This window comes from Misgurnus anguillicaudatus, chromosome 13 (genome assembly GCF_027580225.2).
Source record: "Misgurnus anguillicaudatus chromosome 13, ASM2758022v2, whole genome shotgun sequence".
Taxonomy (NCBI): Eukaryota; Metazoa; Chordata; class Actinopteri; order Cypriniformes; family Cobitidae; genus Misgurnus; species Misgurnus anguillicaudatus.
Window position 1 is genome coordinate 12,017,034 of NC_073349.2, and position 26,262 is coordinate 12,043,295.

At 38.3% G+C, this 26,262-nt stretch overlaps 1 protein-coding gene across 2 annotated transcripts in view; it reads left to right on the forward strand.

Moving 5' to 3' along the window:
- Window positions 1-22,816, forward strand: part of mtcl2 (microtubule crosslinking factor 2) — a 59,590-nt gene extending 36,774 nt beyond the window's left edge. The window contains exons 5-14 of one of the 2 annotated variants that reach the window (XM_055188084.2): window positions 895-2,154; window positions 4,753-4,872; window positions 5,212-5,337; window positions 6,217-6,447; window positions 6,523-6,669; window positions 7,041-7,211; window positions 16,115-16,375; window positions 17,306-17,376; window positions 17,467-18,901; window positions 19,006-22,816. In XM_055188084.2, coding sequence (XP_055044059.2) covers window positions 895-2,154; window positions 4,753-4,872; window positions 5,212-5,337; window positions 6,217-6,447; window positions 6,523-6,669; window positions 7,041-7,211; window positions 16,115-16,375; window positions 17,306-17,376; window positions 17,467-18,901; window positions 19,006-19,158 — 3,975 coding nt within the window. In that variant the 3' untranslated portion in view covers window positions 19,159-22,816. The remainder of the gene's footprint in view (window positions 1-894; window positions 2,155-4,752; window positions 4,873-5,211; window positions 5,338-6,216; window positions 6,448-6,522; window positions 6,670-7,040; window positions 7,212-16,114; window positions 16,376-17,305; window positions 17,377-17,466; window positions 18,902-19,005) is intronic. The other variant, XM_055188085.2, reaches the window with a different exon arrangement.
- The last annotated feature ends 3,446 nt before the right edge of the window (window positions 22,817-26,262 follow it).

Consider the following 26,262-nt stretch of genomic DNA (forward strand, 5'->3'; position numbering starts at 1 on the left):
GGACCTGACCTAAACCAAACCGTGGGGTACTATGCAATGGAAAAGCGCCATAAGGTTCTGGTTTGTACCTTTACTGGTATACTAAACATAATACAATGTGGTACCTTTTTGGGTGCATTACTGTACCTTAGGGATCTATTGTGTACCTCCAATAATGATCTATCATTATTGGAGCATCTGAAGATGCAGGATTGGGCCTTAATGAAGCCAACCATAAAGAGTTGCTAACTGTTTTGTATCACTAAAATTGTGTAAAAGTACACAATAGGTCCTTAGGGTATAATATTTTACCCCAAAAGGTAAGACATTTTAATGTGTTGTATACCCAGAAAGGTACAAAAATGAACCTTTGAAGGTACCACCCCAACACAGGCCAGACTTCTTGGCTAAAATTGGGCTGTCAGTAAAAATTTTATAGAAGTCTAATCATAGCCCAAAAATAAATTACATAAATAAATATGAATGAAACCAAACATCTTTTTTTGTGTCAACTATCTCTTAAAAATACTTAGGAGTTATTTCACACATGATATTTATAAATAAACTCATTTCATACATTCAAGTAATTAAATTAAATTGGCTGCAGTAATGCTCCAGCATGACAAAAATAGTAAGCTTGTCACATTGTACTGTGTGATTTTAATGAGAATGATCACATATTGTGGTGTCAGAGCAGCCAGACTGTTGTTGTTGTAAAGACTTTACTTAATGAGGACATTACACTGCCCCCTTGGTTGTTTACATTAGCAGTTCCTGGTCTGAAAGCAGCAAGTTTAAGATACAAAGCCAATGTTTTTGCCTAGAACAATGTGGAAAGGGTCAGTGTGGGCACTGGGAAATGGAAGTCATTGTTATTTAAAACTATGTCTGGTTTCCATCATTGTTCTCATTTAGCCTCCTGAGGACAGTTCAGACCTTAAATGTCAACTTCACTTCGCCAAGGAGGAGTCAGCCCTCATGTGCAAGAAGCTCACCAAGATGGTGAAAGACAACGAGGCCATGAAGGAGGAACTGGCAAAGTTTCGTTCTCTCTACGGTGAGGTCGATGCCTCGCTCACGGTGGAAGAGGTTGCCGACTCCCCTCACACCCGTGAGGCGGAGGTCAAGGTTCACCTGAAATTGGTAGAAGAAGAGGCAAACCTTCTGAGTCGCCGAATCGTTGAGCTGGAGGTGGAGAACCGTGGCCTTCGTGCCGAAATGGACGAAATGAAGATCCAGGAATCACCGGGTGGGGTCGGAGTGGCGGGAGGAGTCGGAGGTCACCTGCTGCTTTCCTCTTCAGCTGAAAATGTGATGGAGCTACAACGACACTTACAGTTTGTGGAAGAAGAGGCGGATCTTCTGCGTCGTTCCCTGATTGAAATGGAAGAGCAGAACAAGCTCTTGATGAACGAACTCAATCACTACAAATCTGAGCTTCCTGTTGTTACTGAGATCGAGCCGTCCTCACCCGCATCCATCCCTTCACCAACAATCATTATTGGTGCATCTGAAGATGCAGGATTGGGCCTTAATGAAGCCAACCATAAAGAGTTGCTAGCTGCAAGGTTGCAAATCTCAGAGCTGAATGGAAAGGTCAAGAAAATCCAGTATGAGAATCGCGTGCTTCTCTCCAACCTCCAGCGGTGCGACTTGGCCTCCAACCAGGGCTCTGCACGTCCAGCAATGGAGACCGATGCCGAAGCAGGAGACTCGGCCGAGTGCATTCCAAGCCAGGCACACCGCGAAGGGCCGGTCGGAGATGAGCATGTTGATATTCAGGAGGAGAAGATTCAAAAAGTTCACATTCATACCTCCCAGTGCCTCAGCGTCAAAGACCTCCTCGCTATCCGCGAGCAGGCGCAAATAGTTACCTCAGCCATTCAGCTTCTGACATCGCACGACTCTGATGCTATCTATCGCAAGATTGCAGCCAATGAGTCTGCAGAACCAGAGAAGAGCCAGGTCCAGGGTTCACCGTTACCCTTGTTGGAGGCCCTTCATGGTAGACTGCAGTCCCTCCAGGCTCAGCTGCACGCCCTCAGTGAGAAGGTGGACACTCTGGGTCAATCCTCTGAGAAAGAAAGCGTGGATGGGATATCCCAGATGCCCTTGCTGTCCGAGTCGGAGGACACAGATGATGCTCACGTTGACCACATCACAGCCTTACAGAAGGTATAAATAAGCTAATTCAATATTTTCCATATTTCTCATTTTATTCTATCCTTTCCATTGGGTATTGGGTTTTTGTCTTTATCAACGAGTTTTGTTTTTGTTGCTTTGTTCGGAAAATCATTAATGAGTTATATTAACACTACACTTTCCCTTAAAATCTTTTGCAAGCCATTATAACAATGCATGCTTGTAGTGCATTAGAAAGTCTCATAGTGATAAACAACTAGGCCTCTAATGGACTTGATAGACAGTCGATAAAACGAAAAAGCACTGTGCAATTTGGCTCCAAAACCTGTGGTAAGTGTCTAAGTTGATTAATTGTCTACATGTTGTTTTGGCTGAGCATTTTAAAGCCAGATTAAAATAAGACAAATTTCATTGGCATGTTACTTTTCTGTGCAAACGGACATTCAGTTTCCAATTGTCTGATAAAATACGATAAGAGTATCCCTAGAAAAATCGATACATCCTTAAAAAAAGACAAATTTAGTTGAGAAGCTCAATGATGTTAAATCTTTAGACTCTAGAAACAATTGCTAATAGGGTAAAAACTAAAAATAATACACTGTCAGGAAAAATGTGAGCATGGACTACAAAACCAGTCATAAAGGTAATTTTTTTCAAATTGAGATTTATAAATCTGTGATAAAGCTGAATAAATAAGTTTTCCATTGATGTTAGGTTTGGACAATATTTGGCTGAGATACAACTATTTGAAAATCTGGAATCTAAGGGTGCCAAAAAATATTGAGAAAAGCGTCTTTAAAGTTGTTCGAATAAAGCACTTTTTACTAATGATAAATAAATAGATTTTATATTATGATAGGAAATGTACAAAATATCTTCATAGAACATGATTTTTACTTAATATCCCATAGATTTTTTGCATAAAAAATAATGATTTTGACCCATACAGTTGTTGACTATTGCTACGAATATATATATATATGCAACTTTTTTTGTGGTCCAGGGTCACAAATGGTCAAAAAAAGGTCCCAAGATGTCTCCGGGCCAGTACCCTTTAAAAAGGTCCTAATATGTACAGCAGTGGTTCTCAAACTTTTTCAGCGTGCGTCCCCCCTTGTGTATGGCACATTAATTCGCGGCCCCCAAAGAAAATTTATGACAAAACCAGTTCTAAAACTTTAAATTTTAATTAAACAAAACATATTCAATTATACAAAGTAGTGCTGTTGGTTAGTAGCCTTATTTTTATGTTTAATTACAAAAATTTATGATAAATTTATGTATTTTATAAAATGTCATAAAACTGGGCCCCCCGGCACCAATTCGCGGCCCCCAGTTTGAGAACCACTGATGTACAGTACCATTTAGGTACAGATATGTATAATTTGGTACCAATATGTACCTGTGAGGTACTAATATGCACTCTGTAGGTACAATGGTGTAGTTTTTCAGACATTGTAGGGAACAACAAACAATACAAAAGCTTGAAAATGTTTTTCCAATGCAAATTATAACTTAAGCCTATGGATAGATGGCAACCCTAGCAACCACATAGCAACATGTTGAAAATCATTAAGAACATCTTAGCAACTGCATAGCAGCACAACCACCTAGCACCATGCTAGCGAATTTTGCATGGCCATGCATCTCACACAAATGTTTAAGAACCTAATAAATCTTCATAACATTTATATTTCGAAAAAGTATTCTTTGCCTGTTAAGTAGAAATGTGTCTTAAAGGGGTAGTTCGCTCAAAAATGAAAATTGTGTCATAATTTCCTCACCCTCATGAGTTTCTTTATTCTGATGAACACAAAAGAAGATATGTTGATAAATGATGGTAAGCACACAGTTGATGGTACCCATTGACGTCCATAGTATGATGAGCAAATATTGTGGAAGTTTATGGGTGCCGTCGGCTGTGTGCTTGCCATCATTTGTTAAAATATCTTCTTTTGTGTTTAATGAGGGTGAGTAAATTATGACAAGATTTTCATTTCTGGGTGAACTATCCCATTAACATTTCAGGGTGTTCGTCTCCCCCTAACAAAGTTATATTTAACCATTTTGTTTTCTCATAAAACTTTTTGTTCTTTGCTATTATGAACCAAATTCACAGTCATTCCTATAGACTCCATTAGAGGCCCAAACTCTTGAGATCCAATCCAGACTTTTCCCTTCCTCCTTCTCTCCCTTTTATCTTCACCGCATGGGCGTCATGACCTGTGGTCACTGTTACATTTCTTCCTTTATTTCGTTTTTTTTATGGTTCTTTTGTTACCCCTCCATCATTTCCTGTTCTCTCCTCCAATCAAAGATTATGCTTTTACTATTCATTGTTTTGTTTTTATTCGCCATTTTGTCTCATGCCACAATGACCAAACTGTTTTTCCTATACATACTTTTCATTGTCCTGTGAGATGTTTATTGGGTATTCATTGTAATTGTCTCATGTCCTTGATTGTTTCATTTTGTCTCAAATGAAATATTTTATGTACTTACACTACACCACCTCACTTTTCTTTACCATATTCTTATTGTGGACCATATATCTTCTCTGTCCTGTCATACTTTTTTATTGTTGTTTTTTTGTTTTTCCTTCATTAACTTGCCCATGCATGCATGCAACAGCCCGACTCTAGAGACCAGCCAGACTGTGAGGGCAAAGTTCACACATGCAACGCAGAAGAAGAGAAAGACAGCAACAAGGATGAAGAGCCAGACTTCAAACAGGGAGACAAAGCTGATCTGGTGAGCCATTATATGCGCACAAACATGCTATTCTAGTTGTATATCAATGGTTCTGTTAAAAGCATCTTACTGAACTGTCTACCCTGACAGCAAATTTTATTAGCACAAATGTGTTATCACAAACAGTGGCCAACAGCATAGTATGCTCTCTAATTCTCTGGCATCCCAGAATGCATTGCAATAAATAAAATAATCTATAAATCACAGACAGAATCTAGAAAAATATGCATGCAAAATAGAAGACCTTAAATACTTTGGAAATATTGTTCATATGTTGTTTGTATTACATATACAGTAACTTAATGCTTGATTTCTCTCTTTTTCCATGTTGTTTTCCAGCTATCAGAGCAGGTTGGTGAGCTTCACGCTTTGTTGTCTGAAGAGAGAGAGAAGGCTCAGGGTGCGCAAGACGCGCTGTCGCAGGAGAGACAGGCACGCCACAGCGACACGCACAAACTCTCTCAGGTGCCAGACGCATGCTGACACATTGTGTGCTAAATTAGATCTTTCAGAAACACGCAAAACTCAGACAGTTACTACACACTAAAGTACACTGAAAAAAATTATAAACGCAACAATTTTGTTTTTTGCCCCCATTTTTTATGAGACCTAAGACTTTATCTATGTACACAAAAGGCCTATTTCTGTCAAATATTGTTCACAAATCTGTCTAAATCTGTGTTAGTGAGCACTTCTGCATTGCCGAGATAATCCATCCACCTCACAGGTGTGGCATATCAGAATGCTTATTAGACAGCATGAATATTGCACAGGTGTGCCTTAGGCTGGCCACAAAAATAGGCCACTCTAAAATGTGCAGTTTTATCACACAGCACAATGCCACAGATGTTGCAAGTTTTGAGGGAGGGTGCCGTGCAGTTGGCATGCTGACTGCAGGAATGTCCACCAGAGCTGTTGCCCTTAAATGTTAAGTGTATAAAGATAGAAGCTTTATTTTGCCAAGTAGGACATCTTTTATGCGTCCTGGAACAACAGTACCACGTTTTTTTTTTTTTTTTAGAATTTTGCATATTCCAGTGTACATATAAGAACATATAACAAAAAGTAAATGAGTAATAATAGCAACAAAAAAGGGGGGGATGATAGTCTTGCATGGACATAAAAATACTTTACATTTCAAAGAAAAATAGTAGCCTACAATCAAAATGAGTGATAATAGATCACTCTTCTGGTTTGAGGAGATTCACAAAGGGTTGCCATACTTTTTTGGAATTGCCGTTGGGATTTAGGGTCCAGGGAACGTATCAATCCAGACTTTAAAACATGGGGGGGGGTGCCATTACCATGTTTTAAGTATACAAATGTTTTAATTTGTCTTTCCAGCTACAAGAAGAGCATCAGAAGGCTCTCCTACGTCGAGACTTCCAGTTGCAGAGTCTGAGCCTTCAAACGCGTCTACAGCAGAAGCTGTGGTGTCAGGAGAGGAACCTGCTGGTGCAGGAATCTCAGCAGCTCAAGGAGAGCCTCCTCCTCATCAGCCTCAAACTACGCTGGCTCCTCAAACAGTGGAGGGTGGGCAAAAAACTGGACATGGAGAGCAAAGATATTTTGGAGGTACCTTATTTGAGAAATTATGGTTCATTCGTGTGATATACATCATGTATACATCATAAATATCTTTATGTCTAGGTTAATAGTGTGAAGGATCTCCGGCTCCTGCTCGAGGAAGATGGGCTTTCTACACACTATGGAGACAACAAGATGTCTGCTGCTGAGGAGCAACCACTTAACCCCACACCCAAAGAGCACAGCCTTGCAGAGAAAATCTGCCCACTGGTGGGTTAAAAACAATAGTTTGCCAAAAAATAAATATATGCTGACATAAATCCCTTACTACTATGATGTTGGTCCAATCCTCACTTTTACAAGAAATACTTTTTGTTCTTTAGGTTACATCAGATTGGTAAAATAATCTTGCTTTTTTCCTAGTAATTGTATTTACTATGATATCCTGTATAGCTCAATGGTAGAGCATTGTGCTAACAGCACAGAAGTCATGGGTTTGAATCCTGGGAACATATATGATGATAATAAATATATACCTCGTAATGAACTGTAAGTCACTTTGGATTAAAGCGTCTGCCAAATGCATAAAATGTAAATGCTATGGACATCTAAGTAATTCCCAAGTTTTGTTGTTCACACAGCAGCCCAGCGGGTTTGGCAGTACTTTGTCTGATCTGAAGGTGGCGCTACAGGATCTAAGTGCTGAGCTGCGTGAGGAGCGTCAGAGTTCGCAGGAGTTAACACAGCAGTTTGCCCGTGCCAAAGCATCATGGGAAGTTGAACGGATGGAACTCAAGAGCATCATCATTCAGGTGAGTATCTGCGTCTTGAACTGTTATGCTGAATTTACACCAAACGCGTTTTGGGCGTCAAAATCGCATCTACCGCGCCTAGTTTGCCGCTTGAATACTTTGAATGCATTCGCGCATGTAGAGCTGAGTAGACGCGCGGAAAAAGCAAGCATTTGACGCGCGTCCGAGGCAAAATCTGCTTCTTGTGGGAGGGGCAACTGCTGTGCGAGTGTCTTTATTGTCCTGATTGGTTACGGAGGCGCGAAATTCAGCCAAAGTTCAAATTTTTCAACTCGGGCGTCAGCCGCAAATTCGCGTAAACCGCAAAATGCACAAAAGCACCATTCGCGCGTACCGCGCACAACGCTCAATTCACGCCTTTCGCGCGAGCTTCACGCGCGAATGACGAGGAAACGCGTCTTCCGCGCCGAACGCCTCTTCCGCGGCGCGCGACCTCCTGTCGCGCGTCAACGCGTCTGCACATTGACTTAACATTGAAATCACTCGCGCTTCACGCCTTTACCGCGGTTGGTGTAAACGCAGCATTAGGTCATGGCAGATGCTGGACCTTAGTTTCTATTGGCTAAATCGGAATGTCTTCCTTGATTCAAATCTTTGGTTAGAGATGCTCCTCTTAAAAATATTGTAGTGGGGTAAATACTGCATGCCATCATCTTTCTGTTTATTTAAAATGAATATAGAAACGATTATATTTAAAGGCGGAGTCCACGATGTTTGAAAGCCAATGTTGATATTTGAAATCACCTAAACAAACACGCCCCTACCCCAATAGAATCTGGACCTTCTGTTGATAGACCCGCCCCACACATACGCAACCCGGCAAGGATGTCGGTTAGTAGACACGCTCCTTACCGCTGATTGGCTATAAGTGTGTTTTGGTAGTCGGCCCGTCTCCTTTTCCAAAGCGTTTTTCAAACATCGTGTACTCCGCCTTTAAAGTCCCTATGTGGTTAAAATCAAGTGTTTAGTGTTGTTTGTATGTCTATGTGGTGTTTATAATATGCTACAAGATAAACCTTGTGCAAATTCATCATTCAAAACTATTGCTGAGTATTTTGTTCATTTAATTGGAGTTTTTCTGAAGACATGTAATCAATCACATCATCACAGTTAAACAAGTGGATCAGTAGTTCGGGCCATAGCTATTATAAATGGATTTTGCTTAAGACTCGATTGCAACAGAACCTGTTAACATCAGCGCTAAAAAATATTAGTGCTGCAAACGTGCAGTTAACATATGTATTTTGTGAATTTGGACTTGGCAGTTTCGTGTCTGAAACGGCTGAATGTAGCATCTGTTTACATATATATCTATAAGTGGTGCAAAAAAAGAGTGCAGACGGGGAGTAATTTGCATATTCGTATCTATGGTCTGAGCTTTGCGATTAAGTAGAGGCGGGAACTAATTTGCATATTCATGGTTCGGTGTATACTAAATGAGGTAGGGGGGAAGTAACATTCAAGCTGTGCATGAAAAAGTTATCGACTGCTGGGGGACTTTAAAGGGTACATTTCATGAAAATCTGAGTTTTTCCATGTTTAAGTGCTATAATTGGGTCCCTGGTGCTTCTATCAACCTAGAAAATGTGAAAAAGATCAACCTAGTAACTTAGTATTGGTAAAACATTCTCTGAAAGCATGTGAAAAAATAGGTAATTGAAATCTTGCTCCCCTTGTGATGTCAGAAGGGGATAATACTGCACTATCCAACCACAGCACTGTCATTTAGTGCAGAGATCAGCTCATTTGCATTTAAAAACACACCAAAAAAAGCAAATTTTTTGCTCACACCTACAAAGTGTGTTTTAACATGCTATAAAAAATTATCTATATGGTGTATTGAGCTAGAACTTCACATACGTAATGGGGACACCAAAGATTTATTTTACATTGTTAAAAAGTCTTGTGAAATGTCCCCTTTAACATGATAGACTATGGTGAGTATGTAAAAACATCTCTGTTAAATACACTGTAAGACCATAATGTTTGAAAGAGTCCACAGAGGTGAATAATTGTATAGATAACTTACAGTGTAGGTGTAAAGTAATTACTTTAGCATTGATTTCAATGCCTCACCACACTTGAGTCGTTTTATCTCCTGCTCTTTAGGCCTGTAGTCATTGATTTAACACACAAAGATTACAGTAATTCCTCTTGAGAGATTTATTATGAAAACCTCTGGCAGAGAAGCAATTGGACACCGAAGCCAGATACATTTCCCTAGTTATTGCCAGATTAGCTCCCAGTCAGTGTGCTGTGAAACAGGCTGAAATGATCAGAATGTCAACTGTAATTTTGTTATTAGATATTCATTTAAGCCAGTGTTGGTCAGGACATGCACCAGTAGTCTGTGTAAGCCATCTGCAGTGTGTCAGCAGTTATGATGTGGGGTGAGATGTGTGTTTACAGTGTGTGCTGCATTACGGCTTTGTTGCTGAGCGTGATGGTGAAAGATGAGTTTAATATCTCAGCTCCTTGACGCATTCATAACCGCAATGTTCCTTAAGACGTAAAATGATAGCTTGAAATGAAATTCTGTCATCATTTACTCATTTTCCTGTCATTCTCAACCCATATGACCTTTTTTTACTCTGTGGAACACTGAAGAAGACATTTAGAAGAACATCTGAGCTGATCTATTCAACACTGTGAAAGTGGACAAAGGACTGTCAAGAAAAAAACATTAAAAGACCATTAAAGTAATTCTGCAATTATATTGAATAATGACCCATGCAGAGTGTGGTTAAAAGTCTGAAAATCTTCATGAACTAAAGTTTGGTTTCCATTACAAATTTAGCGATGTTGATAAAAACTCTTGCGAAATGACGACGTTTCCATTAACCAATGTTATGCAACTAAAACATAAAGTCATTGCTAATATCATGGCAATTGATGTTGGTATGTTTACAAATATCGCATCAACTTTACTACCTATCATTTTAATCAAAGGAGATGCAGGCATGTTATCCAAGCATTTAATAAAAATAAATGCCTCTTATATTTACTAATGTAAACCTGCTACTAATGTAAAGCTGCATTGAAACAATTAAACAATTATGAAAAGCGCTATATAAATAAAATAAAATTTAATTGAAATTAAATTGTACTTGTAGCATACTCTAGGTCAGGGGTGGGCAACAGTTTTAGCTCGAGGGCCACAGTGACTTTGGCAAAGTAAGCGGAGGGCCACACTTGGGAAAATTGCAATTAAACATAGTTACATGATTAAATGGTAAAAAATAAGCGATATGCCCACGTGCAAACAATCATAACACACACACCATACGAACACACAAGACATGAGAAGATAATTTATTATTATAATTTATTTTTTATTTTATTTTGTATTAACCACCAGGCAGTGTTTCCCACAGGATTTTGAGAGACTGTGATGGGGATGACGTCATACGCCAATTAGCATATATTGCACGTCATTGGGTCGTGTTTTACTCTTTCATCTGTCACATTATATTACATTTTAACACAACCGAATGCTATTTTTACATATTATCTGTTCTGTTGTCTATAAAATAGTGACTAAACAGGACCCAGTAATGACCCACGACCCAGTAAATCTTTATTTAATCCAACCAGCTCTTTGCGGCCCGCCACAGATAAATCAATGTATGGGAAACACTGCAACCATGACAGTTTCATACAAATTGTGAGCGCATCCCGGGGGCCGGATTGAAGCACTATGCGGGCGGGATCCGGCCCCCGGGCCTTATATTGCCCATGTATGCTCTAGAGTCTAGGTTGTAGTACACAATATTGCATCTTTAAAGAATGATCATGTGGCTTTTGCACGTCGAGTGACCTATAAATGCGGGAAAAAAAAAAAATTTCCATTTGCTGTTTTGCGATATATTTCTTTCTTGAATTGCCTAAAAAACCACCTCATGCAAGCATAAAAACTTTTTTTGTGAAACTGACATGCTTCTATTGGGCATGCTTTGAATTCTTAATTTCAATTAGGGTAATTTGGAGGGTAATGGAAAAGCAACTAGTCATGGTCTATGCTTTCATTAAAAGATGTAATGGGTAAATGATTTTTAATTTCTGGGTGAACTAACTTTAAATAATGAGCCGGGGATAAAAAAAGACATTGATATGGTTGATGGGTCGGATTAAAGGAGCATTTTACCTGTCTTTATTAAAAGTGCGTCATATTTGTAGTCGAAATGTAACATACATTTAGAATTCGGTGCCTATTTGACAGAGAAAAGGGTGTTTGTAGTCTCACCCCCTCAACAAAGTTATTGGACTTTATTTTTACATCATTGAAAGAAGAAAGTGCAACACTGAAATCTTTATTTCTCCTGTCTCAGCGGCAACTGATGAAATAATGCACGACCATTCAAAAACATGACTGGGGTTCTAACTATACAAAGCTTAATGCAAATGGGTGAAGTGTCCCTTTAAGAAGTAAGGGTGAGAAACAAATAGATACTATATGAGAACACTGGTTTGTTTAATGATTTACCAAAGCGTTTTCCCCCATCGTAACGTATATCCAAGTGAAATGGCTTCTGAAATGAGAAAAAGGTAGGACGGGACTTAATTTTGTCCAATGAGAACTGACTGGATCATTTAAAGTTGGCTCATGGTGCTACTTGGTAATCGTTGTGATCTTTTCCATCTTTTCGCACCTCGTGACCAGAAGTAGAGATCGTTGTGAGTAGGGGTGGATATTAGCATTTTTGATTAAAGATTATGAATTTTGATAAAATAATAAAGCTCACAGATAAGCCATTTGTAAAAAAAATACCACAATATTCCAAAGAATTAAATTATCAATAGGTATGTTTACATGCAACTAAATAATCCGTTTGTAATCGTATTGATGGCTCAATTAGATGAAAAAAGCCTTCATGCAAACACCTTAATCAATACGATTGAGGTCGATATTAAAAGGGGTGATGTAGTCCGATCTGTGATTGATAATCAGGAGAAAAGTATGCATGTTAACGCATGTATCGTAGTATTTTCTTATTTTCTTTCAGATGTAAAAAACCCCTGTGCACATGCACAGAAGAATTGTTCTTAAGTTCACGTCTTATATTTACCTCTTAATTACGCATCACATGATTCTTGTCACAGAAACATGCAATGGCTATGGCAACACGCATTATTAACTCTTTTGCTGCCATTGACGAGTTATCTCGTCAATTAATGCTAACCTGCCAATGAGTATTTGCGCAATACCGTCTGTTCTTTCATTTGATATATTGTATGTTTATATGTTTAAAGAAGAAAATTTTCTGGAAGGCATTGAACTTTTGTGAAAATCATGAAAAAAGCTGGCGCTGGCTGGCAACTTTTTTTTTTAAACGCTGGCAGGGAAAGAGTTAAGGTAACAGGGGTCACCTGTTGTACATTGTGCAGCGTTCATTTGATAACATTACATACATGTTTTCTTTGCCTATATCTGAAAACAACTTTCTCAAAACTCAACTTTGACTGTTTCATTTATCCAGAGATAAAGCGTAAACTCGACAAGAGATGCTGTGGGCTGCGTTGCCAAGTCCTTTGCTATTTTGCGGACTTCAGATTTGGGGTACTTTTAAACTGTTTCAGTGAGTTTCGTTGATTAATTATTGGTATTTGGGTTCTAAATAGTCTTTGGGATGTTTTTGGGCTAGTCCATTAGGCTGGTTTTGATACACGAATCTGGCAACCCTGGCTGTGCGCTTGTGCAGAATGCTTAGGGTACGTGTAAACTGTATTGTCGTAACCTGCAATTGGATTAAATACAGTCGGACTTACACAATTTTGTGCATGTAAACATAGCCACTCTGACTTTAAACATGCAAAGAACATGCATTCAGTCTTGTTATGGTAGATTAGACAAAATACTCACCACCCCTTTTCCTTCCTTTTCACAGTGCATACACACAAACACACTGACATATTTTGTTTAAAGAAATACTCCTGGGCTCTCCAAAGAACCTAATGAACCACTCGATCGCCGCTTTCACATCACTGCTCTGATAGGTTGAGAATACAGAACTGCTTTCCTCTCAGCCACGCCTCCTTTTCATTGGCACTTCCTTTGTTTTTGTAAGACTGTGGTGCAGGGTGATAAAGGGAGGAATGGGAGAGGAGCGACCTAATGCCATAGTATTAGCTGTGACCTCTATGGCACTAATAACAACCTGTCACAGACAAATGATTAATCACCGCATTAACATGACAGCTTATTGATACCAGAGGGGGAATGTAATTCTGTTACTGTAATGCTATAAAGTCTCCTGTTGATCGTCACCTAATGTTCATTTACGATGAAATAGTTACTATGAAAGCCACATTAACATCCTGTAGAGAAAGCAGATTGTACACAACGCCAGAAAAACTCAATGTGGGATTGTTTTGCAAGATGTGAAGCTGCAGAGATCTTAGGTTGCCACTTTCCCATAATCATTATGGTTTATGGTGAAGTATTTGGAATAAATGTCTTTCAACCTCTTTAATAAACCACATCAACCCATTAACCTCGTTGTTCGGTCCAGAGCAAAACTCATTAGACATTATCAGCGTGCGAAGCAAGTCACAAGATTGTCTGATGTGTTCCCAGCAGGGGCTGCGTTTTAATAACCAGACTTGCTTAAGCTCGTAAAATTTATGAGTTTTGCAGATTAGCAACTCCAATTGAAAAAAGCAAGGAGAATGAATATAATGAGAATGGAGAATAAGACAAGGCACGATTCATAATTATTATTGCTACAAATAATGCAAAATATAATGAAATATCACAAACATCTAATTGGACACATGTGAGTTAGGCCAATGAGCTACAGTATATAGACAGCAGGTGTTCAAAAACCTGTCTGTGAAATCCAGGCTAAAGTCTCAAAATCTAATGAGATTATGAGCATAAAAGTTTCAATCATTGATTTCAATCTTTGGGAAGATCTTACTCAGTCAATATGAAAGATATCACGGTTATATTTTCACAAAATGTTCTTTACATTATGTAGGATGATTTTCGGTAAAACAGTAAATAACAAAAAAAAATGACTTTAGTTGGGTTTTATCAGACTGAGTCACATAAATGTAGCTGAGTAATAATCACATTACTTAAAAACAACAACATGAGGCCATGCATTATAGTTATTTTACCATAGTAAGGACCCTCTTTACAGTGTGGTAAAATCGCTGTCAAACATAGCATTGTGCTGCTTATAAATTGATTTTGTTAACCATATTGCACTCATTTATTGGTGTAAAGCAATTTGTGTACATCTGAATGTAGATGTCTATTTTGCATTAACGGGCACAAATTATGCCTATTTTTACAAGATGTAATGTAAGTCACAGGTGTGCCTAGAATGTGTCTGTAAGGTCTCAACTCAAAATACCCCACAGATCAATTATTATAGCAAAATGTCCCTACTTGCGTGGGAGTAAAAAAGCGCTGTTTTCATGTCTGTACCTTTAAATGCAAATGAGCTACAGCTCCTTACTCCTTTACCAACAGACAGTGAGCGCTTTCGGTTAAAAATAGATCTGTGGCCGGTTGCATAAAACTTTAAGACTATCTTTTAAAGTTAGTCATGAATTTTTTTTTTCAAGACTGATCATAACTGTTTTAAGTATGTTACATAGAAAGGTAGATTGGTCTAATTTAAAGCCAAATAATAAGACTGATTAGCCCTAACTAATTGCTAGTTAGTCAGAATCATACTTAAGACGCAGTCTTAACGTCACGGCTATGTTTATGCAACCGGCCACTGATTCCTGTGAATACAGTCTGAGACAATATTATCTTTAGCCGCATTAGTGCTACAATGTGCTAACAAACACATCTAGAAAAGCTTTTGGGTAAAATTAATCAGTCAGTGGCTGTGGGTGGGGCTTTGTTTGTGTGACATCACATTAACAAGAAAATCAAAACAGCATGTCTAATGAGACTGCTTTGGTTTAAAGAGAATTAAAAATGTAGAGGGTGGATTTTTTTCATTGTAGGGTTGTTGGGTTTGCACACTGCCAAACACACATTTATTTCCAAAAGTGAATTTTGCTTAAAGGTATAGCGGAAGATTTTCTCGAATTATTTAAAAGAACCGCTTCTCGATATTTTTTTAAAAATGCACACGCAACACTCCCGAGAGGGAACGCCTGTTAAACGCGTGCACGAGACAGAGAGAGAGAGAGCATGCAGGAGCTCAGTTCTTCTCTTCGCTCTGTTTACAAGTTTCTGTCGGCATGTTTACCGTGTCTGTGCGGTTCGTGACTTGTGCCAGGGCTAGAATCGCCAATCATAGCTTACATCAACTTTTAACTAGCAGTGATTTTAAATGGATTTCTCCAAATAGCATGACAAAATGTACCTTTCCAGTAGAAACTTCGCGTGGGAAGCCCAACCTGTCCTTTTAGCTCACGCCAGCGTGTGAAATAGTCTCCCATAAACATTCTGGTCTTGTTTCTTTCTTTATAGTCCTTTCTCTTCTTGTCATACAATTCGAAGACACTTTTTCTCTTGCGACCCTCAGACATTTTGAAAAAAAAAAACAGCGAGAACGCAAGCTTCAATGAATGGTTGAAACCGTAGCACAACACACATACACGTGAATGTGCGCATGTGCAGCAAGCGAACCGAGAGGCGAGCACGTACGACGGTTATACGTCAACATATAATCAGAATGATTGACATCTGGGATGACCAATAGTCTTGATGATCCACCCGGAAAACGGAAATCTTCCGCTATACCTTTAATATGTGCCTTTAAAGGAAAACACCAAATTTTTTCAATATTTTACTATGTTCTTACCTCAACTTAGATGAATTAATATCTATCTTTTTTCAATGTGTGCACTTTTAATCTTTGTACAACGCTTCTTGAATGTGTCTTGCACGGATCCACTCTTGAGCTCACTCTTTATAATTTTGTTTTACTCATCAGCTGGAAGGAAAGGTGGGGAAGGTGTCTGTGGCTGGTGGTGAAAAAGATCCTTCAGACCTCAAAGAAGCACTGAAAAAGGAGCGAGAGGAGCATCAACACCTGCTGGCGGACTCTTACGCTGCCGTGATGGACCTCACCAAGCAGCTGCAGATCAGTGAGAGGAACTGGAGTCGAGAGAGACTGGAGCTTCTGGAGCACTTTAACCAGGAAAGAAGCCAGTGGGAACAACGTTTACGAGAATCCCAGAGCAAAGGCACACAGGTCAGCAGTTATCACAGGGCCTAAAAGAACAACCATGAATTGAATTTTTGTCATGTCAATTTTGCTGTTCCAATCTTGTTTTAGTGATTTTTCATAAGCATGATGTCCTAATAACTTAAGCAGATGGTGATTTATAATGCCAAGCTCCAAAAACAGCAATGAAATCAACTTTTACTCAATATTCCAAAACAGCTTATGATTTATTTTTAATTAAAAACTTAATGACCTACTTACTAACAAAATTACAGGTTTTAGGACACTTTTACTGTGCTTTTTGGACTCTGGAATTATAAATTACCATCTTATTTCATTGTATGCAAAACAGATTCCTAAGCCCTTTAAAAATGTGGGGGGGGGTAGTGAGGATGCTTCTCCCTAAACTTTATTTATCTTGCACATACTTTATCCCCACACTTCCTCCACTGGCCCTGTGCTTCCTTTACATAATAGACGGACATGACATTATCTTTGAACACTTCCTCAGAGCGCCTGCAGACACACTCCCCACATGTTACATCACTTCAGTCTGAAACTGCTGCTTTTGCATTTCCATGTGGCGACTCAGAGAGCGTGTAGAAAAACTGGAATAAAGCCTCAGACAGTGTGGTCAGTGTGTCTGCACTGGAAATTAAAGTATGGTTATGTTTCTATCGCTCTCTGCATATTTTTCCTTGTGACAAGCAAGCCCAATTCTCTATTTTAATGATATCCACCATGTATAATTGAGAGAAATTGGGTCATTTTGATTATATGGACATTATGAAGTCATTATCCCCACAGAGAAATCTAGCTGAATGACCTAATTTCCTGAAGAGAATAAGCTGACTCAGTTATACCACATAGCTGAATGGGAGAAATGTGTATGTGTGTGTGGGGGGGGATGACCAAGGCCCTAATAAACCTCACTAAAATAGACTGTTTCCATTTCAGCCCCTTCATGATAAAACCTCAGAGAAGGAAACATCAACAGATGGAGCCAACAACAGCTCAGCCTTACAAAGGTAAAATGACATACATGAGGTATAACTCACTTCACTCTCTTGTCAACATACATTTCAACATTTTTTATAATTCTCCTTCCTTCATTACAGGACCAAATCAATTTCCGCCCTCTCAGAATGTAAGAATCTATTGGACACCAGTCTCTTACTTCTTGGTCACAAGGTACAAGAGGAGAACGTTGTGGAGCACCCTTCTACTGCTCATGCCTTCCTGTTGGCACGTACTGACTTGAGTGATCTCAACAAGAAGAATTGGAAGTACCTGACTGGTGATTCTGCCATGTTGGAGAAAGTTGACCAATTCAAGACGTGGGATTGCCCAAGCACTAACTCCAACAGCAGCTTCCCAGGACTGGAGCTAAGCAAGGATTACGTCCAGAGAAGCTACACTGCTCCAGATAAGACTGGAATCCGCATCTATTATAGCCCTCCAACGGTGCGGAGAATGGAAAGAAGGTCGGCCAAGCAAAAGACCCAGCAGAAGTCCCAACAAGGGTTCGGGTCTAGGGACGCTGCCATGATTGACCAATCGGATCAGGTCCCTGTATCTGCACCCTTAACGGCAGCTTCATCATCAGCTTATGAGCAGTGGTTGAGTTCACTTTCACAGCAACATAGAGACCTGCTTGAGGGACGGACGGGAGGTTCTGCTCCATTCCACGGACTGGAGATTTTAGGGAACCTTAGCGATGACATGAAAGAAATGACCAACTGTGTGCGACAGGCCATACGCTCCAGTTCCCTGGAGAGAAAGTGCAGCAAAGATACGGGGAGCCAGACTGTGGGTGTTTCCAGCACAGGAACGCAAACGGCGCAATTCGTCAGCATTGGCCTACAAACAGACGGCCCCATTCCGACAACTAGAGGCCTTCAAGGGAAAGCGTGGTCTCCTCGCCCGTCCACCTCACTTGTATCTGCACGTTCCCGACAGATCTCTTCGTCACTGGACAAAGTCCACAGCCGCATAGATAGACCCTGTTGCTCACCAAAATATGGCTCACCTAAACTTACCCGCAGGGTATCCACCTCGTCTTCTAAACTTGAGACCGCCTCCACATCTTCAAGGGAACGTAGTGTCTGGAATCTGAATAACCGTAACGGATCTCAGAACGGCTCCGCTTGGGCACGTTCCACCACCACCCGTGACAGTCCAGTACTTAGTGGCGTCAATGATGGATTATCCAGTCTCTTCAGTGTGGTGGAACATTCGGGAAGTGTTGAGTCCTTATGGAAAGCAGATCCGTGTCCAGGGAGACAAGCTGCCGGGAAACCTTCCTGTCCTAGCATGGGTATCGGCCTGGGAGAAACAGGAGCTCCGAAGTATGGCATGGTGCAGGACTTCATTCGCAATGTTTGCAGCAGGACAGGAGCAGTGGACGAACCAAAACCTGAATGCCTTCCTGGAGCTTTAATTGCGACTGACAACATCACAAAGATCGTCAATAAGAGGTTTATGAAAACACAAAGAGACGAGTTGGTAGCCACCGGAAAGGACACGATGAGTACAAGCTGTATTGCCTTGGAGGTGAGACATTTTAGTAATTGATTCTAGGATTGAAATTTTATGAGCATCAAAATTGTTTATAATTGAGATACTCATGTACAACATGTTTTCAATCTTCTTTCCAGGATTCGGTTTGTGACTGTACGTCACAGAACCTCACGACGTGTATTGCCCGGCACTCTCGTACCACCACACGTCACATACAGGGCCAGTGCAAACACCGCCCGCAAGAGACGTCTACGGCAAACGAAGAACGACCGGATACCAGTAATGAGTGATGGACCTCACGAACCATCATAAAAACTCATGTACACGCACTGCCACACAAGTGCACTGCCACATACCACCCAGACATGCATATTACTTCGCACCTTCAGAAGATTTCAGGATAACACAAATAGGACACTTTTCCTAGTTTATCCAGAACCAGACCTCAATCTAACCAGCACACTTTAATGCCAAGGAAGGGGGGACTTGACCTCCCCTTTAGGTCCACCAACTCAACCATATTTTCCGTTAATTCTTGAGTAAACCAGCCAGTCCTGCCTTTTGAAATTCACCGTTCAACCATTCCACAGTCAACCAGCCAGACCTCTCAAAATCTGCCATTACTCTGTTCTTCATTCAGCCAAAGGACATGGGAAGACTTGACTAACAACCACCCCAAATGTCAGCAGTGCTTACTAAAATCATGTAGATATAAAGGGGAAAATGCAGCATGCCCTGAACTACACAAGAGCCCCAAAATGGCCTCCATTCAACAGAAAACTGCCCACAGACAGCATTGCTCTTAAAATCTGTACAATTTTCCAGCAGCCAGGCCTTGATGCAGTGAAGTTACTCATATTGAATTATGAATCTGTGTTTTGATAAAGACTCATATTCTTCTTATGCTGTTTGAAGATGTCTATAGAGAGCATGCTGGTAGCTGTAGAGTAGAAAGATACAGTACGGCAGCAATTGTTTTGGTATATTGTACTGTAAGTGTGTGAACATGAACTATCCTCTTGCCTCATCCACATGAGCTTTACAGATGCTACAACATTTTGCTTCATCCATCTTTTGTTGAACATCTCCATCTTCTGCCATTATGCTTTTATAATCCTAATGGATGTTAATCAGTGTAGATGTCATGTTTAATTTGACAAGAGTAAAATTGAGGCTTTGAGAATTGGAAGTACGGTACAGTGCTGAATAGTTTATGCTGTTATGTTCCTAGATGTCTTTTGTGAGGCATCAAAATGCTGAAAATATGTTGACGAATAAACTTTTGGGTTTGATTTTAAAGGGATAGTTCACCCAAAAATGAAACTTCTGTCATTTGCTCAATTTTATGTTGTTACAAACCTGTATACATTTCTTTGTTCTGTTGAACACAAAGGAAGATATTTTGAGTATGGACGTCAATGAGACTTCTGTTCGCTTTGGTTACAAGCATTCTTCAAAATATCTTGAGAGTGAGTAAATGATGGTGAGCTATCCCTTTAAGACTGGATGAACCCAACCATTCGGTTAAATCACAGCAGAAAATGTTTATATTTGACAACAATCCAGCATTTTGGGTTGAAACAACCCATTATTAGTTTAATTACAACCCAATAGGTTGGGTTCGTCATTTTTGGAAAAATAACCACCATATTTTTTTCAATGTAGCTGCGTCTCATTGCCTCTTTAAGGAATTACATATGACATCTAGTCTGATTTAAATCCATAATCCAATTTTCTTTAGTTCCAATACACATTTTCAAGCTTCATACATAGTGACAACATGTTTATAATGCTGATATTTAAACAGAGATGTTTAAGCCAAAACATTGAATGGTAATTGGCCACCGTGAGATTTATCAGATAATCCTAAATATAATTTAAAATCTGACCCCTTGCTGTATACTGTAGCTATGCACTTATGTAATTCATACGTTTGCCTGACGCGAGTGAAGTATTTTCTCCAATCTTCAGTTGGAGTGGTGCTCAGAAATGAAAGTTCAGTCCTATCTCAAGTGCTTTTATGGGCTTTGATGACAGTAAATTAGAAGAGACATTTTTGTATGCATCTCTCAAGCCAAAATGACTTAATGACTCTTTTATAAATAAGACATTAGTGCAGTGTAAAAAAACATGCAATTAAAATTTTAAGTATAATTAACTTGGATTTACAAGTCATTTTAACTTTTTTCAAAATTTCAATTTTTATCTTTAGTGATTTAAATCATAAAATAAAGTTGAAATAAGTTAAGCTAATTCAACCTAATTGCATACATTACACACTCTAAAAATGGCTGGGTTGTTTTTGACCCATGGTGGGTAGATATTGGACGGAACACGTGCTGGGTTAAAAATTTAACCAAATGCGGGCTTATTTTAACCCAACTGCTGGGTTATTATACTCCATGGTGGTATAACAACAATTTAACATTGGGTCATTTTTGGGTCATTGTTCTGTCCAATATTTACCCATTGTGGGTCAAAAATAACCCAGCCATTTTTAGAGTGCAGCAACTCATCAGTCAAGATAAAAATGAAAGTTGAAATGTTTTCTAAATCCAATTTGATCATTAAAAATTAAAGTGCAAATGAAGAGTTTCGTTGCAAAACGAGATAACCACCGTTTTTTTAATTGTTCAGAAATCTTGTTTTTTTGGTTGTGCATTCCAATTAATTTCAATGCAACTGCAGTTGGTTTGTTTTGATTTAAACCTTCATAACTTAAAAAATACAGCTAAGTAGCACCATAAAACTAAATAATAACATGATAACATAATAATAAACATGTTTTGACAAAAAAAAAAAAAAAAGGATTTATCTCGTTTTGCAACAAAACTCTTTCAAATACTTTTTTTACATTGTGAAGTTTCAGAACATTATTACATTCCTTAATTTAGCTTTGTAAAAACAATTAATGTTTAGCTATTTAAAAACCCAGCCTGTATATCCCAGATAGTACCTCTAACTTGATGGTCAAAGCCTTGCCATATTTCCCACAGCTACCTCTAAACTCTTCTTTCTTACGTTTAACCCATTCATCTTTGCTTTTTCAAGGTCACTGGAGTGCCTTTTTAAATTAAAGCAACAATGATCTTTGTTAGGAATACATTTTGGAGGAACTACCTATTTACAAATAGGAAACTTCAGGTGTCTTTTGCTTCTATCCATCTATTTCTCGAAAATGAATAAATATAAGTGCAAATTAGAGAAGACAAAAGTGAGATCTGATGATAATCAGTTTTCTTTATAAGCCATTTGTAACCTGAATCTGAATGTTCCATAAATTAAATCTGATGTTGTAGCTCACTTTACAAATTCATATCAGACAAATGATCCATCCTTTTTAAGTGTCCCTTAACCTGGTTGGTCTTCTGAGCTTGGTCGTATGACCTCTACATAAGTCAAACAGAGAGAGAGACCTGAGCTCAGGAGCTTCACTCTCAACCAGTTCATCAAATGCTGCAGTTTAAATCAAATCCCAATCAAATTTTGTGTCTACATAAAATAATGAGATGTTTTCGTCTGATTGGCCGTCACCATACTGATGTACTGATCACCGTCATGTCATCATATCACCCTGTGTTAATGCCTAGCAATATATAAAACACCTCTTTGCTTATTGTTGTCGATATTATTTGCTAAATTATTATTAAAAGAATGCGTGTATATTTCTTGTTTTGTCACCATTTCATTCAAATCTTTTTTTGAATAGAAAGATGATGACAGGTGGAAAATGCTAAACCTTTCAATATGTTTTAACTTGAAATCAAGTATACTGTACATAAATACGCAATTTGTACTCTTTCTATCCTCGTGTAGGAAACGTTGAATGTCTCTGCCCAACTTTGAGCTTAAATTCTGTACCCTTCTTCACCTAAATAATAATGTGGGAATATTTTGTGTAAATAGAAACATTTTGAAAATGAAATAAAAGCATTGAAGATTTCTTCATAGACTTTCTTTTGTTCTTTATTTGACATCTGGGAGGGGACCAGGGCTGGGTTTCCCGATAACGATTGAACTTAGCACTTAAGATCGCTTTCTACGAGCTACTTAATGAACATTCGTTGTTCATTTACGTGCGTTTCCCAAACGATCATTCGCAGCTGGGTTTTAAGTGCTACTTACGAGTCGCTATCCATTTGTCAAGTTCTGAAATGTTACCAATAGAATGACTCGAATTTGTAGCAGAAGCTTGTTTAGGCTAATGATCTTCAGCCGATGTGCACTAATATTTTTAATAATATATTTTCATTATTGTTCAATGACTTTTTAAATGTTTTAACAATTTATTAAATATTCTTTTCCATATTTAGTTAGGACTCGTCCCACTACGAAATGCCTTCTGCGTTTCTATTATAGTTTAGATTATTATTATTATTTGTTGTTTATTATCTATGTTTATTTATTATTATGGATTATTGCATTGTACCGTAAATATTTATTTGGTTTCTTTAATTAGATGCCATTTCCCTTCAAAACAATGTTTAGATGAATTATAGCAGCAATCGGTATGAACCATTTATCAATTTGCTATACCAACTTTTACCAAAATACAAAAAACTTTTACCAACTTGTACAAAATACGTTTTCCTTCTTTATTAATTTATGTTTAGTCATTTAAATTTGATTTCTAATTTGAATTTTAAATATATTATATTATATATTTAATATAAAATAAACAAAGAAGAACCCAATAAATAAATAAACATTTAAAACTACATTATCGTCATTGCAGGAGTGCAATTTGCTGGTTGTCCTGCAGGTGACCTTGTAACTCTGTTGTCTTACGATGCACTTATGAATGAACGATTACTCCAGAGCACTCGTAGATCTACGATGATTTCCAAGTGCAACTTAAGTTACGAAGCTTTTGGGAAACAGCCCGTAATTCTAAGATGATTCGTACGATCGTTTTTACGATCTACTTAGCCATACGATGCTTTTGGGAAACCCGGCCCTGGCTGATGCTTTGAATGTAATTCAGTAATGAATTTTTTTTGTTTTATGCAACAAATCTTTAACCATGCATGCAATATAAGTTGCATGCTTGAGAGAATTGCACTGTAAAAAGTGAAAGTTGGGTCTTGAAAAATTTGTTCAATTGGAAACACCAAAAAATAAACTTTAAGTGAAACACATTTTTAGGTGTTACCAATTGAAGTTACTTGATTAGCATTGCCATTTTGTTTTCGGAAATATATTAAAATACACCAGTTGCCATTAAAACTAAATCATTTTTTTCCATATTCAACTTATATACATCATACGGGAAGCTAACTCAAAATGGTTGAAAAAGTTCAGAGCTTTTCAGTAATCAACACATTGTGATCGTTGGGATAGACCATGTTTATTTTTGTTCCACATTAATCACGTTATCTTGTTCATATCTTTAACATTGCAATGTTTTATAAGCAGTAGGGTTATGTTTGTGATTCAGACAATACATGATAATCCACAACACACACCTTATACAGTACACAATAACAAAGACACCAAAGAATCCTTTTATAGATTTTGTTGCGGAAGCACGTTCTTACAAATCATGAATACATTTTGTTTTAAAGAAATGCACCAGTTTGTTGTAACCACATATAATAGAGATTATTCATCTATCTCTTTAAGGCTTTAAGACAGGAAAGAGAAAAAAAGAGCATACAGTGAATACAGAGGGGGTTAAAGAGAGCGTGACAGGGCTGTGTGTTTAATGGAGCACTGGGTTGTAAGAGTTCATGTCCAGCTGTTGTATGTAGTCCAGCTGTATTCGCTCATACACAACAGCAACTGACAAAGTAAAAAAAAAACGTAATTTGTGGGTCTGTCTGAGTTGGAGCATCTGTGGTTTTCCTTCTCCGGGTTCATTTTTTAAAAATAAACTGGTTTACATTTGAAACTGAACACAGAGAGATACCGGATATGAGCGAACACTTGCGACATTCAAAAACAAGAGACTTCCTGTCATAATAGGATGACACTTCCGTTAATATTCATGATGTGATTCAGAGCAGGAGAGGAGAAGAGAGATCGAGGGAGAGAGAGAGAGAGAGAGAGAGAGAGAGAGTATACATAGATGGCTATGTTTGCATTTTCTAGGTAATGTTATGATTATACATATTCTATGTTAACATTATACATATTCAACTCTTAATGGTATAACGCAAATGCCTTAAATTAGACTAATAGTCCAGGCAAACTAACTCATTTTGGAGCAAAAAATAGAAGTAATTGTAAAATAATTTTTTTCAGCATAGATCATCTCTAGGAGGTGTCCAGAACAACATACTAAAAGTCCTAAGAAATCCTAGTTGAGGAAATATGTTAATTTCTCATCAATTCGAAATGTGGGCCAATAAGGCCAGACAACAATACATCCCAATGGGGCTATTTTTTTCCTTTACTCCGATCAAAATGAAACTTTACACAATGAAAGTACCCATGAAAAGTAATTGTTTGTATTACAGGTTGCTTTGAAAATTCAATTTAATATGCAAATGAGCTTTACACTAATTGAATAAACCCAAAAGTAAGTCTTTTGAAATGAATTTGAATATGCACATGAGCTTTACACTTATTTAATATGTCCTAATTTGCATAGGCAGAAACACCATTCATATGTATGATAAATATATCAGCCCAATCTTCATCCAATCATCCTGCTGCTTTTAAACTGGCCTCTAACCTGAAAACTGCCTGGCTTGGTAGTTCCTGCCAGTTGTATAACCCCCACCGGTATAGTCTTCAGGGTCACGGAGTAACACAAACCTTTTTTAAGTTGTTACAGACCTGTATACATTTCTTTGTTCTGCTGAACACAAAGGAAGATATTTGTGAAGAAGCAGAAAGCAGGAGCACCACTGACTTTTATAGAAGGAAAAACAAAGACTATAAAGGGTTCACCGTTCAAAATATCTTTGTGTTCAGCAGAACAAAAATGTATACAGATATATAGCAAATTGAGGGTGAGTAAATGATAACAGAATTTTCATTTTTTTGGGTGAACTATCCCTTTAAGTGTAACCCTGACCTCCTTTAGGGCTTAGTGGTAGAGCATTGCATTATCTGCACAAAGTCATGGATTTGAATCCAACAAACACGGTACAGAAAAAATTTTATATACATTGTAATGTACTGCAAGTCGCAAGCATAAATGTAATGGGTCAGTGACAAAAACGGTTCGGCAAGATGAGAAATTCAAAAATCTTTTTAAAAAACTTGTTTTAAAAGCATGCATAAGTTATATTTCAATGCACATAGTGTATTTATGTTAATTTTATGAAATAAAAAATTACATTTGCAATTGCTGCGTTTACACCAACCACCTTTCAGGCATCAAAATCGCGTCTACTGTGCCTAGTTTGCCGCTTGAACAGTTTGAATGCATTCGCGCGTCTAGAGCG